This window comes from Condylostylus longicornis, unplaced genomic scaffold (genome assembly GCF_029603195.1).
Source record: "Condylostylus longicornis isolate FDR11 unplaced genomic scaffold, ASM2960319v2 ptg000049l, whole genome shotgun sequence".
Lineage (NCBI taxonomy): Eukaryota > Metazoa > Arthropoda > Insecta > Diptera > Dolichopodidae > Condylostylus > Condylostylus longicornis.
The window spans coordinates 3,109,549-3,125,457 of NW_026578018.1; the positions used below are offsets into that span (position 1 = coordinate 3,109,549).

Below are 15,909 nucleotides of genomic sequence, written 5' to 3' on the forward strand. Positions count from 1 at the left end.
ATAGAGGGATTTAATTTTATAATTATTATTTGAATATATCAAATATATATTGAAACTTACCAGAAGAGGTCATTCCGCTAGAATTACTGGGTTGCAATTTTTCTTGATTATCTTTTTTCAAATTGGAGCTTAAAGCCATATTAATCATTTTGTCAAAATTTTTCTCATTTGAAACTAAACATGGAACGGGATTTACGGGGTCAATACTAGCAACCTTAACTTCACTTTTATGAAATAATAAATGTCTATACATATTGGTCCTTACTTTTGTTCGATAACTACATATTGAACAAAAAGCTTCAGAATTAAAGATAGCTTGAAGCGGTAGTTGATCAATTTCGTTTGGACTAAATGTTTTTTTTGTCAAAGATCTTCTTCTTTCACAAATTCTTACAAGTCGTTCACCGAACTGCAATATTTCTTGTCGTTTTGTAGCTGTCGGAGCCAGGACAAAAAATAATGAATCACTAGATTTTTCTTTTGTATCCAATTCAAATTGATTTGTTAATGGAAAAGACACTAAACCGGTTTTGCCATGCAATTCAGTTATATGTTTGGTTAGGTGCTGTTGAATTGATGTCGTATGATTGCATAGAAAACAAAAATATCGGTGACGTTTATGGGTTGCTAAATGAACCTTTAAACTGCGAATGTTACTATATTGGCATGTACAATGGGGACATTTAAATTGTCTCAAGCGCTGATGAACTCGAGAATAATGTGATGATAAAGTTTCACAACTTAATTTTACATTTGTGCATTCTGGTAAAGAACATCGGTACAGTTCTGAACCTTCATAACCGGTATCTAAAACATATTCTTGAGCAGCTTCCATAATCTGTTTATTTAAGAGGCTATCATCCACTGTTTTTTCATTATTTGTTGAACTTTCTTGCGAGGATTTCAGATTCAATGACACCTCATTAATCATAATTGTGCCCCTTGTAATAGTTTTAATTTCTTGTTTTTCTTGAGCTAATGCAACGGATTTTGTTAACTCTGTGCAGTTTTTTAATATATCCTTGATATTTTTTGATGTTGTTATATTACTGTTGCTGACATAGTTATCCGACAAATTTCGAGAGTCTGCATTCGGCGATTTTTCATTTTCTGTTTGCTCTTCTTGGTCAGAATCGTCAATTGTTATGGTTTCATCAATAGTGGTGTTTGATATACTTGAATTTGATTTTCTTGTAGCCACTTCAACTTTCTGTGGAGCATTATGAGATTTATTTAACATAACAGGATTTTTCAATACTTTAGGAGTACTTGACAATGTTTGCAAATTTTCTTGCTGGTTTATTTGAGTACCGGGATTTTCTACGGGAATTGATGCAAAAGCATTTTGTATTTGAGCTGAACATATTGGAGCGGATTTTACTAACACAGATTCCCCAATCTGTGTTCCAGATATTTCTGGAGATCTTGTCACTGAAGTTTGAGATGTAGATGCTAGTGATGTAACTGACGATATTTTAAGAGACGATTGTACATTAATAACAGCATTATCGTTACTCATCGTAGTCGCTACTGAAGGTGGTGTACTAGCCCTTATACTGTCAGTTGCTGATTTAATAGGTGCCGGCAGGATAGGAGAGTTAATGTTTGCAAAATTTACAGATATTTTTATGTTTTTGTTTTGTTCGACTGCTTGTGAGTCTAACGCGGGATTCATGAAATTAAGATTCTCTAATGAAAAATTACATGGCTGTAAATATTTGACATTGACATTTTCACTTAAATTTGCCAAAACAGTAGAATTTTCTATAGTCTCAGTGTTAAATACCTTTAATAAAAAAAGAGTAGTTTAGAAGTTGTTTGAATATATCTATGTTCATATAGAAATTATACTTACTGCGCTCTTATTAGGCGATACCCTAACACAACTATATAATAAATGCGATGGATGTTCTTTAGCCATGTGAACTACCATTGCACTTCTTAAATTTGATGACATATCGCAATAGATACATTGGTATACAGATATTCTATGAACTAAACTTAAATGCGTATCGGCACATTTTTTTAGTAAGCCACCAGCTTTACATATTCCACATGTATAGCACTCACTATTAACGTTATGTTCAAGAATGTGTTTTAAATAATTTCGAAGTATGAAAATTTTTTTGTTACAATCGAAACAAGGAATTGCTTTGATATGTCTATTACGATAAATTGCTAAATGCTTCATTTCAGAAGCCAAACGTTTCCGTTCTCCATGGCAGACAAAAATTAATGGCTTTTGTTCTTGATGATATTCTTCAATGTGTTTTAACGTATTAAAATCATTACATGATCTGTAAAAACAATATGGACATTGAAATATATCATTATTGTGCACAGAATGAATATGTTCTACATAATTAGCTGAATTACAAGCCACAAATTTACAGTAACTGCAACGTAACCAACCAAAACTACTTTGCTGCTCATGAAATTGAAAATGTTCTAAAATATTTTGCACACAATTTGTTGTAAAAAAACATTCTTGGTTCATACATTTGAAAAGAGCATATAACGAAATTGCCCGTAGTTGGAATTGTGCAACGGAAAAAGGTTTAGAAACTGTTGGAAATATCCATGGCTTAATTAATTTCATTGTAGATTCTAATGCCTCTGATGAAGTATTCGATGTTAGCGTTTGAGAAATATTTGTGTCAGAATTTATACTTTCATTTGGAACATTTGATTTGTGTTCTTCAATTGATGATTGAGACTTTTCCACTTCTGTTGATGCAATTGATAGAGATTGATTTAATGTAGTAACAGAGGACAAATTTTGGTCAATATTGATTGTTGATTTTATTACATTTGCGTCACTTTGTTGAGTAGATACAGATTCCACAACGGGTTTTTGCGTATTTAAACTGCAAACATTTTCAATTCTCAGAAATCCTGAATTAGTTTTTGATAAGCCCTGTGTTTGTATAGGAACTTTGGAAGCCATTTTTGTAATGACTAATGATTTGTCGGATGTAATCAATTGTTGAGGTTGTTGGTTTACTAGTGTAGGACTCGATTGGCTTTTGTCATTATTTCTTGTTATTGGTAATATTGTAACATTTGATGATATTTTTGATATTTTCGGCGGTTCCACTGGGAAATTTGCAACTCCGCCAGATACTGAAATAATTTTTATTGGTTCTGCACTGTTGTGTACACTTTGTGCTGGTGGCACAATAATTGGTGAGGTAATTTCTTTATCTGATATTGTAATGCCTTGACTGACAGAAGAAATTTTTAAACCTGAGCCACTATTTAAATTATTTTGTATCGGTGATATTGTTAAATTTTGTTTATTAGGTAAAATACAAGTCGAAGGCTTTTCAGGTTGTGTTCTTTTGTAAGTTTTTATTTGAAGTCGCTGTGGGGCTGTTTGAATAGGAACTGTTGCAGCTTTTGAAGTCGATGAATCTTCTGGCAAAAGCTGGGGAGCAATTGGCGGCGGAATTGAAGGAGTTTCTAAAAGATCTTTGATTGTAACATTTTGTTTTGAAATAGTTAAATTTGATTTTGGATCTATAACGGTTGGCACATTGGGATTACTATTTAGTAAAGGGGAGTTAATACTACTTAATAATGAAATTGGTATAGTTTGAACGCTTGATTGTAATTTACTATATTCTATTACAGGATCTTGTGGCTTGTTTTTTGATAAAAGATCCCCGCTCAAACGTCGAATCGTAATTTTGGGTCGATTAGTCATCAATGCTTCCTCAAAAGATTTACTGCTGTCGCTATTTTGATTATGTTCAATGTATAAATTATGTGATTTTAATAAATTCTTAATATGAACTTCAATCATATGTTTTAATTCACGATTCAGTGGTAGTTCATCTTCAGAACAGATATTAGCTTCGCAAGCGTAACAATAACCATCCCAACATATAGTTTTATGGTCAGAACTATAATGATTTTGTAGTCCAATTTCCTGATCAGAAAATAAGAATGAACATGGTTTTATAAGGCAAAAATATTTAACTTTTCCTTCAGATTCACTGAAACCTAAATTATTTATCCGACATGTAACAGGTGCTTTTGATATTTTATTTGGTTTTGTAATATCATTTTCGGTTTCATTTTTTTTATTAATATTTTTAGTATTTTCTATTTCAGCAGCTAAAACCAAAGCATCTGCAAATGTAACATTGTCCGGTAAAACATAAATGGGTTCATTTATATCATTTATATTAAGCTTTTGAACAGTAGTTTCAACACCAACTTTTGATAATTCTGTTGTTGAAATTATGTTAATGTTAGAATTATTATTTGCAATAGATGTTAATGTTTCTGAAGTGGGAGTTGGTTCTAATAAAGAAGATATATCATTTAGGTCTGAAAGAGGTTCTGATGGCAACGGTACCGGTGGATCTATAGTAAGCTCTGCTGACATAGGTGAAGGTATTGCAGCATCACTTATGAGATCTGATAGTGGTATTGGTTGTTGTTGCTGTTTGGCGCCATTATTTTCTAAATTACTATCACAACTTTCGTCGGTTATTACTGGAGGAGTTGAAGAACCACAATTCCTGATATCCATAGATTTCTTTTTTGGCTTTTGTTTATTTTTACCAAACGACACATAAATTTTTGATAAAGTTTTAAAAATTGTATTATTTTTCTCTTTTGATTGGATTTTTTCCGCTGTTACTTTTAAATTTTGTTCATCATTTTCATTCGATTGTGGTGATACCTCCTCAATATCCTCCCAACAATCATCATCATCTTCAATCTCATTTATTTCATTTTGCTCAGAAGATAATTGCTGTAAGTGTGTGCTAGACTCATTTTGTTTTTTGTTTGTTTTTTCGACACTATTTGCATTTATATCAGGCACAGGGGTCGTACAATCTTCATCAATGACTAGATTATCATCACTAGAATCCAATGCACTGCGGTCTTCATTATCTACCGTATGTACAGTTTCTTGCACTTTCTTTTTTATTGATAAATTTTTCTTGTTTTCTGCTAATTTTCTAACTCCACTACCTCCAACTGGAGCAACTCCAGTAGCTTCTTTGAGACGTTTATTTAATCTATCAATGATTGTTATGCCAGATTTTTTTTGATTACTTTTTAAACTATCATTTTTGGTAGTAATCTTTTTGTCTGGCGATTTAGAATTTTTCAATTTTTCATTAAGTGTTGCATAAATTGAATCAGTTATTTCTCTGTCATTTTCCTTTAAATTTAATTGAGCTGTTGTAGAACCACCTATTTTATCGAGTATTTCAGCGCGAGAATTTGATATTGGTTTATTTATTGATAGAATAACTTGTTCAGAACTTTCCGCTAATTCAATATCATCCAAATTATCGTCATCAATTTTATCTAGAATATACACTACCGGTGTTTCATTATCACTTTCAGATTCTTCTTTATCATCGCCTTCTTTATTCTTCATAGCATCAGACTCAGATATGTTTTGAAAACGTTGACTTAATAAGTCGACAATTGACATATTTTTTTCTTTGGTAGTTTTTTCAATATCTTTTTCAATTCGAACTGATACTTCTTTTTTTTTTACCGAAGAATTTTGAGATTTTAGACGCTCGCTTAATTCATCTACAATTGATTTACTTGTTCTCTCATTGATTTTAGGAGTTTGCACACTAAATGTAATAACTTCGTTCATATAATTTAATAAATTTTTATCTACGTTTAAATCAGTGTGTTCTTTTGGTATAAATACATCCAATTTATCACTAATATTTGAGTTTTCAGCTTTTATCATTTCAGTATCATCTTCTACATCTTCAACATTTTCATCTGCCGAAACTTTTGTTTCTTCCGACGGCGGATTGTCTAATTTTGGAACGTTTTCCATATTCATTAAATTTATTTTACGAAAATTTTTCTTTTCTTTGGGTGAATGTTGAGTATTTAAATGTTTTATAATATTATTTTGTGTTAATTGAACATAATTACATATATTACACAAATAGCCCGAAATATTTTTCAAGATTGAAGAAGGTGATTCTCTGGTAATAATTCGAGAAGTTTTGCAAATCGTTTTGATGTGGCGTAAAAGTGGTTTTCTCCAATTGCTTTGTTTGTTACAACCGGAACATTTATAATGAAATTCACCAGTGTGTGTTGAAAAATGATCTAACCATACTGACCTTGTAGCTGTTTGTTGTATATCACAAAATGGACAACGATAGTGAAACATTGAGCCTCTTGATTTTATCATATATTGATATAGAGCAGAATTATGTCGATCAGAGCATAAATCGTTTAATGTATCTGGTGGTAAACGTGATATAAATACTTCATATTCTGGATGTGTATCGACATGATGTGAAACTAATTTCTGTATATTTATTTTATGACACACAAGGCATTTTTTACAATATTCTGATTTTGCATGCATTTCTTTGTATATATTTTTCGACGGTACTTCATTATTTTCTAAAAATAGAATTTTACGTTTCTGCTTCAATTCTTCAGAATCAATTTCTGCTTTGCTATTTGTCTCATTAATGTTCAAAGTAGATTTTTTACTCTTTGGACATGGTTTGTAATAAGGAAAATCTTTTGATTTTACTTTTTTATTTATTTGTGCACGAGGATTAAATGTAGCGACACCAGTTCTTTTTGTTGCTTTATTCAATCTTCCTGCAACAGCAGATGGGGAAGCTGATTTCTTTTTTGCAATTTGACCTTTGGCCCAAGCAAAGCGTCGTTTGCGTTTGGGCTGTAATTTAGTTTTGAATTCGACTTTTTCTTGATCAAGATAATTTATTTTTATTTTTTTTAGAATAACTTTCAACTCTTTAGCCCTAAAAATTTTCTTATTTTTATCCTTACTAGTTATATTTTTTTTATCTGCAATTACAGGCTCATTAGATTTAATTGATTGTAGTTGATTTCGTTTACCAAATGCCGAAAGCACACCTTGGGAAATGAACATATCTCTTATATCCTCATTTAAACGATCTAATTCAGTTTTATGTCTAAGTTTTCTCTCAGTCTTCATATTAGTTCTCAGATCTTCTTGCTTTTTAGAATCAGTTACCTCATCTTCCTTAAATGATTCTTCTTTGAGATTTTCAGACTTATCTGATTTTTCATCCTCTTCCAAAATGGCTTTTATTTTCTCAAATTTTTTTTCATCACAAACTTTTGATAAAATTTCCAATAAACTTTCTTTGTTAGAATTTGGGCCAAGAAAATTTAACAAAGATTCAACTGTTCCTGAAGCACTTTCATTTGCACCTCCTTTTGTTAAAGACGACACTTCTTTAGTGGTTTCACTTTTATCGGTATTCTCTGTTTTTATATTTGTATTTTTTAAATCGGCTTCTGCAGATTTTAGAGAATCTGCCTCGAATGAGTTGCAGTGGTCCGTTTCATTAACATGAGATTCAGTGATTTTTGACTTAATATTTTTTTTTGTAATATTCTTTTCTTTTCCAATACTGCTTACATCTTCCGATGAACTGCAAAAATCTACATTGTTATTACTACTCTTATTTTTTGAAACATACTTTGGTATGGCTAAAGAACTTTCGTTCATATTAACTAACGAACGACTGCGACGTTTTCCTTCAATAATATTTTCAACTGACAATTTTGTATTATCTATGGGATCTGGTGCAACTTCATAATAATAATTATTGTAACGTTTTGACCTTTTAGTTTTAACTCCACCTTGATAAGACGAAACTGACGTACTGTCTGTTGTAGTGTCGAATGACTGTAAAGATTCAGTTTCATCTTTATTAGGTCCACTGAATTCACAATTTTTATCTTGTTTTTCTTTCTCTAAAAAATTTGTTATTTCAGGATTATTAGGTTTTATTTCAAAGTTATTATTATCAGAGGAAGTCGTCGCCGACATTGATTTTCTTCGAATTGTTAATTTAACTGCTTGCTCATTCGATACCCCTGCGATACTTTCACATAATTCTTTCCTTTGCGTTATTGATGTACTCACAGATTTCCTACGTTGCTGAATTTTACTTTCCGAAGCAGTGGTTTCTCCAGTCTTTAAAGGAATAAATTTTCGTTTTGACTTCGAAGAAATTTTAGTAGTAGTATTATCTTTTAAATTATTATTTTCAGAATTTAAATTTACATGCTCATTACTTTTATTTTTATCATCAATTTTTAAGTTTGAGGTATTTTTAATTGACTCTGTAATATTACTAGCACAATTAATGTCATTTTGATCTTCTAAAAAGAGTTCATCTCTTTTGTTTGAAATGTCTAATGTCTTAATAGTTTCTTCATGTTTTTCTGAAATACTTTTTGCTTCCTCCTCTTTTAAATTACCAGTTTTCTTTACTTCTATTTTCTGCTCGTCTTTCATTTCATCATCCTTACTTTTTTTAGGTATTTTAAATTTGCAAATCGGTACAATTTCACTTGATGAAGTAAGCATGGAATTTTTATTAGCAACATTTGCAGAATGTGAGCTTAGTGTCTTACTACATTGGCCATCAACATGCAATTTTGAATGTTTTTCTGTTTCACTTTTGGTAATAAGACTATCTCTTCTTTTAGATAATTGCCTTGGAGCTTTTGAAATGGGATTCGAAATTGTTTGCTTGGAGTCCCTAGTTTGGGCTACTTGTTGATCATCAGTAGCAACAGAGGCAATTTGATTAGTTTTGCCATTATCTTTTATTTCTCTAAAATCCAAAGAAGTTTCGAAATTACTGGAAATTTTATTCGAATCAGCTTTTGAAACCTTATTTTTTTCAAGTTCACATTGTCTTCTGTATTCCCCGTAAGTTTTAGGTTGCGCATTTTGTGTTTTCATCAAATGTGTAGTAAATGTACAATCCTCTTTTGACTTTTTTGATTCTAAATATTTTTGCCTTTCAAAATTATCATTTTGTATTGGATTAATTTTATTATATCCAATTTGATCATTAGAGTTATTATGTTTTAAATGATTTTTGTTATTAAGAAAATCGCTAAATGTTGATTTTGGTATTGTGACCACTGGGATTTGTTGTAGCGGTTGCTGTTGAAAAGACGTAGTTGGTAATGGTATATTGACTTGTAATGGTATATCGATCAAATTTGACGGAAATGCTAATTTTACATTTGACTGAAGAAGGTTTCCCAAAGGATTTGGAACTACAGTACCCAATAAGGTTGGAATAGGGTTTCCGATATTTGACAGCGGTTTATTTATTTCTTTGGAATTTAAGTTTTGAAATTGTTCATTAATATTTTTGTTACACTCCTGGAATTGAGGTTTATTTTTTAACCTAGGGTCATTTGGATTAACCGTTGGAAAGTTATTTATAACACTATTAGCATTACAACTCGACGATGTCTTCAAATTATTAAACTCAACCAATTTCTCACACCGATTTTTCTTGACATCACTCTCGATATTGCTGTTGTTATTGGAGTTTTTCTTAGTGTGTGGATGGTATTTTAAAGCTAGCCGATCATTTCCTTTGGAATCCATAATAGGGGATATAGGATGATTTTGGATGGGATTGTCTATGGAATCATGCTCAAAATCAGTGCGTTTAGTATCGTTTATAATATTATTTTGATTCAATTTTGTTGATATTTTTGCTAATTTTTTTCGAACTTCAGATAGATTAGGTTTGCATGTTGAAATCGGTTCTACAGTATTTTCAGAACCAGACTCATGAAGTAAGTCATCGATATCATTAGCACTTAAAGGTGGACTCTTTAAAACATCTATGATTAAATTCGATGAAACATTGGATGCATTTAATTTTTTTAAGCACTCTCCAACATTCTTTGGCTTTTGAGGCCTGAATTTTTCATTTAAAACTTGAATTTTTAAATCTTCGCCCTGTAAAGATTTAACTGAAGATGTAGCAGCCGAAGTTAGATGCACTTTTATTAAATTCTCTTCAGAAGCTCTTTGTTGTTCTAATATATTCTTTTCATCACTTTGAAATTGAACTTTCAAATCCTCACCCTTTCGAATCTTAACTGTACGACTTGTTGATAAATTAGAATCTGAGGAATCAATTGGAGACAAAGAACAACTTTCAGAACTTTCAATATCATCAAGATATTTAGTAACATGAGACAATATTGGTGGCGGTGATAATTTTGTTCTTGATGAGGAATGGTCTACATTAGCTTTTTCTGAGTTTAAATCCAATTTTTTGTGTCTATCTTTTGAGTGTTGTTTCTCAATATCATCAATATTTTCGACATCCCATCGACTTTGTTTTTGAGTATGAAGTCGATTTTTATCTTTATTTCGATCTCTAGAACTTTCTAAACTTTTTTCTCTATTGCTAGGGCCTTTTAAAGCAGGATCAACGTTATTAGGACAACCATATTCTATTGAGCATTCCATTTTTTTATTTATTTTCTTTTCGTTTTTCAGTCTTTCTTCCTCTTCGATTTCAGCATCCCAATCTGGTGTAGAAGTTCTTCTTTTCGATTTTAAATTCTGTGCTTCTGAATATTTATCATTTTTTGACCATAATTCTAACTTTTTGTCTCGAATTTTTTTTACCTCATCTACCATAACAGGCGACTTAGGTTGTTGTTCAATAAAATCATCTTTCCAAGATATAGGTGGTGAGGGCCTGCCTGTTATAATAGTTGTAATGGGTCTTTGTGGAGATTCGTAAGGATCAGTTCGTTTTATCCAATTTTTTGGTGATCCTCCCTTTTCATTTTTATCAAGTAACAGTTTATTTGATATGAGCAAATTAGGCATAAATGGTAAAAATTTATTTGCTGAACTTGGAGAATCACTTTTACTTTCTATGTCGAAATGATCATAATTTATAATCGAATTACTGTTTTTATTTGTTTCGGAATCTCGTTTTGGCTCATTTATAAGTGAAACTTCATTTGAACTATTACTATTACTATTCGTATTACAGTTAAATAGTTTATTTTCTAATTGCTCTCGCCTCTTTAATAATTCTTCCAATGATAAGTCACTTGAAATTACCATTTTTGATTCATTTGGATTCGAAATTGTTTTATTTACATGAGATTCTGGAGATAATTCTCTTTCGGTTGGTATTTCAATTGGAGGACGGTATTCTTGAGCAATTTGATTACCAGGTGGCGGACTATCTGGCTCTGATATCTCTACAACTTCAGTTGACATTACAACTGGTTTTAATGGAATCTAACAATTGCAAAAAAAATAAATTATAAAAAATAAATAAATCTTTCACTTCAATCGTGATGAAACGTACCTTTTCAACTTTACTATAAATCTTGTTCAATAAAGTCTCACATTTTACCAATGTTTCATATTTAAGTCTAAAAATAATATTACACGAGAAATAAATAATTCAATGTTAAATATATTGAAGATTAATTCCTTACTTAGTCTTGTCTCTTTTTGTTAATAATTCATGTAACATTTCCATTTTCTCTAGTTGAACAACTCGTGGTTTGTCTTTCATTTGACGTTTTAAATTGCTTATAATTCTTTGTAAGAATGGTACAAATTTTTGCAATTCCTGCCATTTTTCCTCAAATTTATTATCAGACATATTGAAATGATAACTGATAAATCTGAAATTATACAAAGTTCCACTTAATGAATTTTAATAAAAAAAAAAGATTAAAGAAATTACTTATTTAAATTAGCACAAATTATTTACTTATTTAAATTAACAATAAGTTAACTTATTCTAAGTGTTTTGAAACTTATTTTACTCAAAGATATTTGTTCAAGGAATGTCAGGTAATATTTGTTATTGCATTTAAAATTGTGAAATTGTAAAAGTTAATCCAGCTGTTCTGAGCGATTTACCTGCTGCTCTGAAGAAAAAACAAATTTATTGGAACAAATCGCACATGCTCTATAAAATTAAAGAAACAAACCCAAAATAGGAAAGTACATAGGCTTACATGCATGTGTACTTATGTACGTTCAACCAAGTTAGTCCTTGGCCGTAAGAGCCTAATATGTTAAACGATTTACATAACTACTGTAATACCTACCCGTAAGGGAGTAATGAGGTAGTCATAGAAAATACGCACACATACTTACAATCTACACACATAACTAGTATACTACCTGCATATCTTTATTATATTATCTACTTTTCTACGAAAATCGAGAACTTTTATTTGGTATATGTTCGTAGGTACATAGAATGTATGTATTTGGTTTAATGTATCCTACCGAAAAAATTGACCTAATGGTCACCTACCGAAAAAATTCTATAATTATTTTGTATAAATACCGAAAAAATGTAGATAGAATATATTATTTATAAAATTTTATTTCTCACCCATTGTAAGTTCTGCAAATTCGACAAGAAAAATTCTAGAAAAAAAATCCTTTTGTACTTTTCTCACCTTCTTTGTTTTAAGTAAATTTAATAAAGCTTGCTGTTTATTCTAAATATGAAAATGGTTATCAAGTAATTTTAATAGTTTGCTTTAATTTAAATTTAACAAAAGTTTTAACAAAACAGTTTCCTATTCATAATAATTATGTTCTTTATTTATGTACATATTTGTCATTTTCCTTAATAACCCTGAGAATTTTCGTAAACATTTAATAGTATATAAGTAAGTGTTGCCAGAAATGTCATTATGTGAAATAAAAGTCGTTATCATACTTTGGCTCTATTTTTTTCATAACATAAAAGATGGGCAATTTTGGATGGAAGAAACGTGTCTACATGTTAGTCGTACTTTTAGGTGAAATCTAAATACATACAAAAATTTTTTAAAAATTAATGTAAAATTTTTGACCAAACAGTACTAAGTAATGCTATCGAATTTAAATTCAGGTAGCACGAAACTTTTGAACTAGCATTTCCTATCTCAGATTTTTTTGAACAAGTTCATTTAAAATTATATTCCTTCACAATTATTAATTTTATCTTACTTATCGAGATTTTTTCTCTAATGAAATCTCATGACATTAGAAATGTTAGTTACATTAAAATAATTCGTATATAAACATAGATTTATAAACGAATTAAAATATAACAAATAAAAACGTTTCAGTCGGTATAAACCGATTAGATTATACCCTGCACCTTTCGTTGTTGTATAGAAACTTCTACCTATAACTGGACACACAACGGCCAAGTTTCATGAATCAGACTTTATTATTTTCCAAATATTTAAAATTAGCCTTTGGGGTTGTATGGCAGGTACCCGAACCTGTCAAGCAATTCAACTAAAACTTCGCAAATATATCTGATCTATAATTGGACACACAACTGCCAAGTTTCATGAATTTGATTTTAAATATAAAAAATTTAAAAAATTTGCTTTTGGAGTTGTATGGCAGTCACCCGAACCGGTGCAGCTATCCCATTAAAATTTTTAGAGCATATGTAGCATTATATTGAATTATTATATTAAAGAAACAACTTGTGAAAGTTTGGTGTGGATTGCAATATTCGTTTTTGAGTTATCGTGCGATCGGACGGACGGACATGTCTAAATCGACGCATAATTTTACGTTGAACAAAAATGTATATATGAACTGATTTTTTTGAAAGTGGCATAAGTCTACTTTTTAAAAAGGCTAAGATAATGGTAATTTTAGTGAGTTAAAGACAACTTCTCTCCACTATTTACAATCAAAATTTCAACAGAGTTCTATGTAGACATAAAACTAACAAATTATGTTATTATGGCCAGAATTTTTAAATTGATTCAAACGCAAGCCCATAAATATCTGAATATATAAAGAAATGGACTTATACCACTATCAAAAAAACCAGTTCATATATGTCCATACCGCAGATGACATGTACATACATATATTTTTATATATGTATATTCCTACAAGTAGTTACAAACTCCATACAAAAGTTAATATGCAGAAATAGGATTTCAAGGTAAAATTATAAAAAAATACCATTTATTTATCACTCATTTTCACAATACTACTTTTGCGATCATTGCCAGTTATATTTTTTGACGCTTTATGAACATAGATATCGCAAATCTTTTATTGACTTTTAAACGTGCACTTCTATGTTGTTGTTATTGGGTTTTAAATAATTGCAGTGAAGTTGACATTTACTGTAATATTTAAAAAGTCTTTTTTTTATTTAGAAAAATCACCGTACTTTACGTTTTAATTTTGTTTAGTTTTTTCACTTATCTAGTGAGCAGCTGATATTAAGACTCGAAATTTACTTCTTGAATTTGTTAATGACAAGTAATGTGGAAAACCCTACGCTTTCATTATTGGTTATCTTAAAATGACTTTTCTCAAAAAAAAACAAAAACAAAATTCTCAACTAAAAACATCCTTCTAATGGCAACACTTATTTTTTATACAAATTATATACATACTTATTTCATACAATTTATGTATTGAAATATGTACATACATATTTTTCAAGAAAATTGATATTTCCACTTTTATTTTGATATTTGTGATTTACTTGCATGTACGTATGCTTCTATATCATTTGTTTTGGATTTTACATCATTTTTAAAGATTAATGCACGCATGTAATAAAAAAAACCATTTTTCATTACATATCAAATATTTAAAATTTGCACATTACCTATGTATACACAAACATACATATTTATGTATATATTATAAACAGGGTTATTTTTTACAAGGAAAATTTTTTTTCAAAATAGTTAAATTAATTACAATTATAACTGACAAATAAAATGGAACATATATATATATATATAATATATATATTATGCCTGTGCATTGTACATACTTATTGTTGAAAGAAAAAGAAAAAAAAAACTTAAAGTTCAACAAACTTACACTCAAAAAATTTTAATTTTTGATTCCGAATACAAATTTTTCATAAAACTTTTCAATTATTTTAATTCACTTATTTTAATATTCCTTAAATATGAAAATATTGAATTTTATAATGTGTTTTTTTTTGTTATGTTAATTAGAGCCAAATAATTCCACTTTGACGAAAAAAACGAATATGGCACAAGGAGAAACGCGCTTTTACTACGGCTTGTATAAAACTTTAAATATCCCGACTAAAATTACTTACAAAATTCTGTCAACTGTCTGTTGCTAGTGTGTGTATACATATATGTACAATTATTTCCTCTCAAACCGAATTTTCTGTCTCATTTGTCAAACATCTGATAAAGACATTCTTAACAAAAATTTAATTCAAAGAATTTTTTTTGCAAAAATTTTTCAAATCTTTTATTAAAAATTTTATCAAACACCTTTTATAAATAAATAGATGAAATAAAATAACACTTAAATATTTTATATTAAAATATAATCAAAATTGTATGCACAAGAATGAAAAAAAAAACACAAAAAGAAATTTTAAAAACAAAACAAATGAAGCGGCGACGACTGACATTTTATGTTTACACACATCAAAAACCAACTGATATTTGTTTTTCTTTTAAGCCATATTTTATACAAACAAATTTATTGTACATAACAAAAATTTTTGAGTGTGATATTTTGTACTAAATTTTTAAATGGTTTTTGTCTTCGATCTACAATCAGTAATAATTGGTTTATGTTTTAAATGAGTATAAATTTTGCTTTAGAACTAACATGTATCTTTTTATATAAATGCATACATAAATATGTACATATATATTAAATATTCTCAATTTGAGAATTTCTCACCAAATTTTGCTATTATACTTTCTCATTTCTCATATTTTTTATTGTGCTGTTTTTATTTTTGTATACACTGTAAAAGAGAGTATAAAAACTATAGTATGTATTTTATACATGTACATTGTATCATCATTATCAGACCAGGTACATATACTTCGTATAATACGTAAAGAAATGATGTAAATAATAATGAGAGAAATTTTTTTTATTACATAATTTTCTAATGTACGCGTTACGTATTTAAATTTGTACACATTAAGATTTTTCTAATAAAACTTTTTTCAATTTAATAATCTCAGTTTAAAATATCATCCGTAATGGAGAATATAAAGAATACATATTTATTTCTTTCCATGTCAAAGAATGAA

At 29.4% G+C, this 15,909-nt stretch overlaps 1 protein-coding gene across 4 annotated transcripts in view; it reads right to left on the minus strand.

Moving 5' to 3' along the window:
* Positions 1-15,909, minus strand: part of LOC129611423 (uncharacterized) — a 29,636-nt gene that overhangs the window by 3,407 nt on the left and 10,320 nt on the right. Inside the window, exons 1-5 of one of the 4 annotated variants that reach the window (XM_055524568.1) lie at positions 14,943-15,233; positions 11,305-11,496; positions 11,172-11,238; positions 1,856-11,101; positions 61-1,786 (exon numbers count right to left, since the gene is read on the minus strand). In XM_055524568.1, coding sequence (XP_055380543.1) covers positions 61-1,786; positions 1,856-11,101; positions 11,172-11,238; positions 11,305-11,474 — 11,209 coding nt within the window. In that variant the 5' untranslated portion in view covers positions 11,475-11,496; positions 14,943-15,233. Of the gene's footprint in view, positions 1-60; positions 1,787-1,855; positions 11,102-11,171; positions 11,239-11,304; positions 11,497-12,288; positions 12,420-14,695; positions 14,923-14,942; positions 15,234-15,909 lie in introns of those variants that run through there. The other 3 variants (XM_055524567.1, XM_055524569.1, XM_055524566.1) reach the window with 3 other exon arrangements.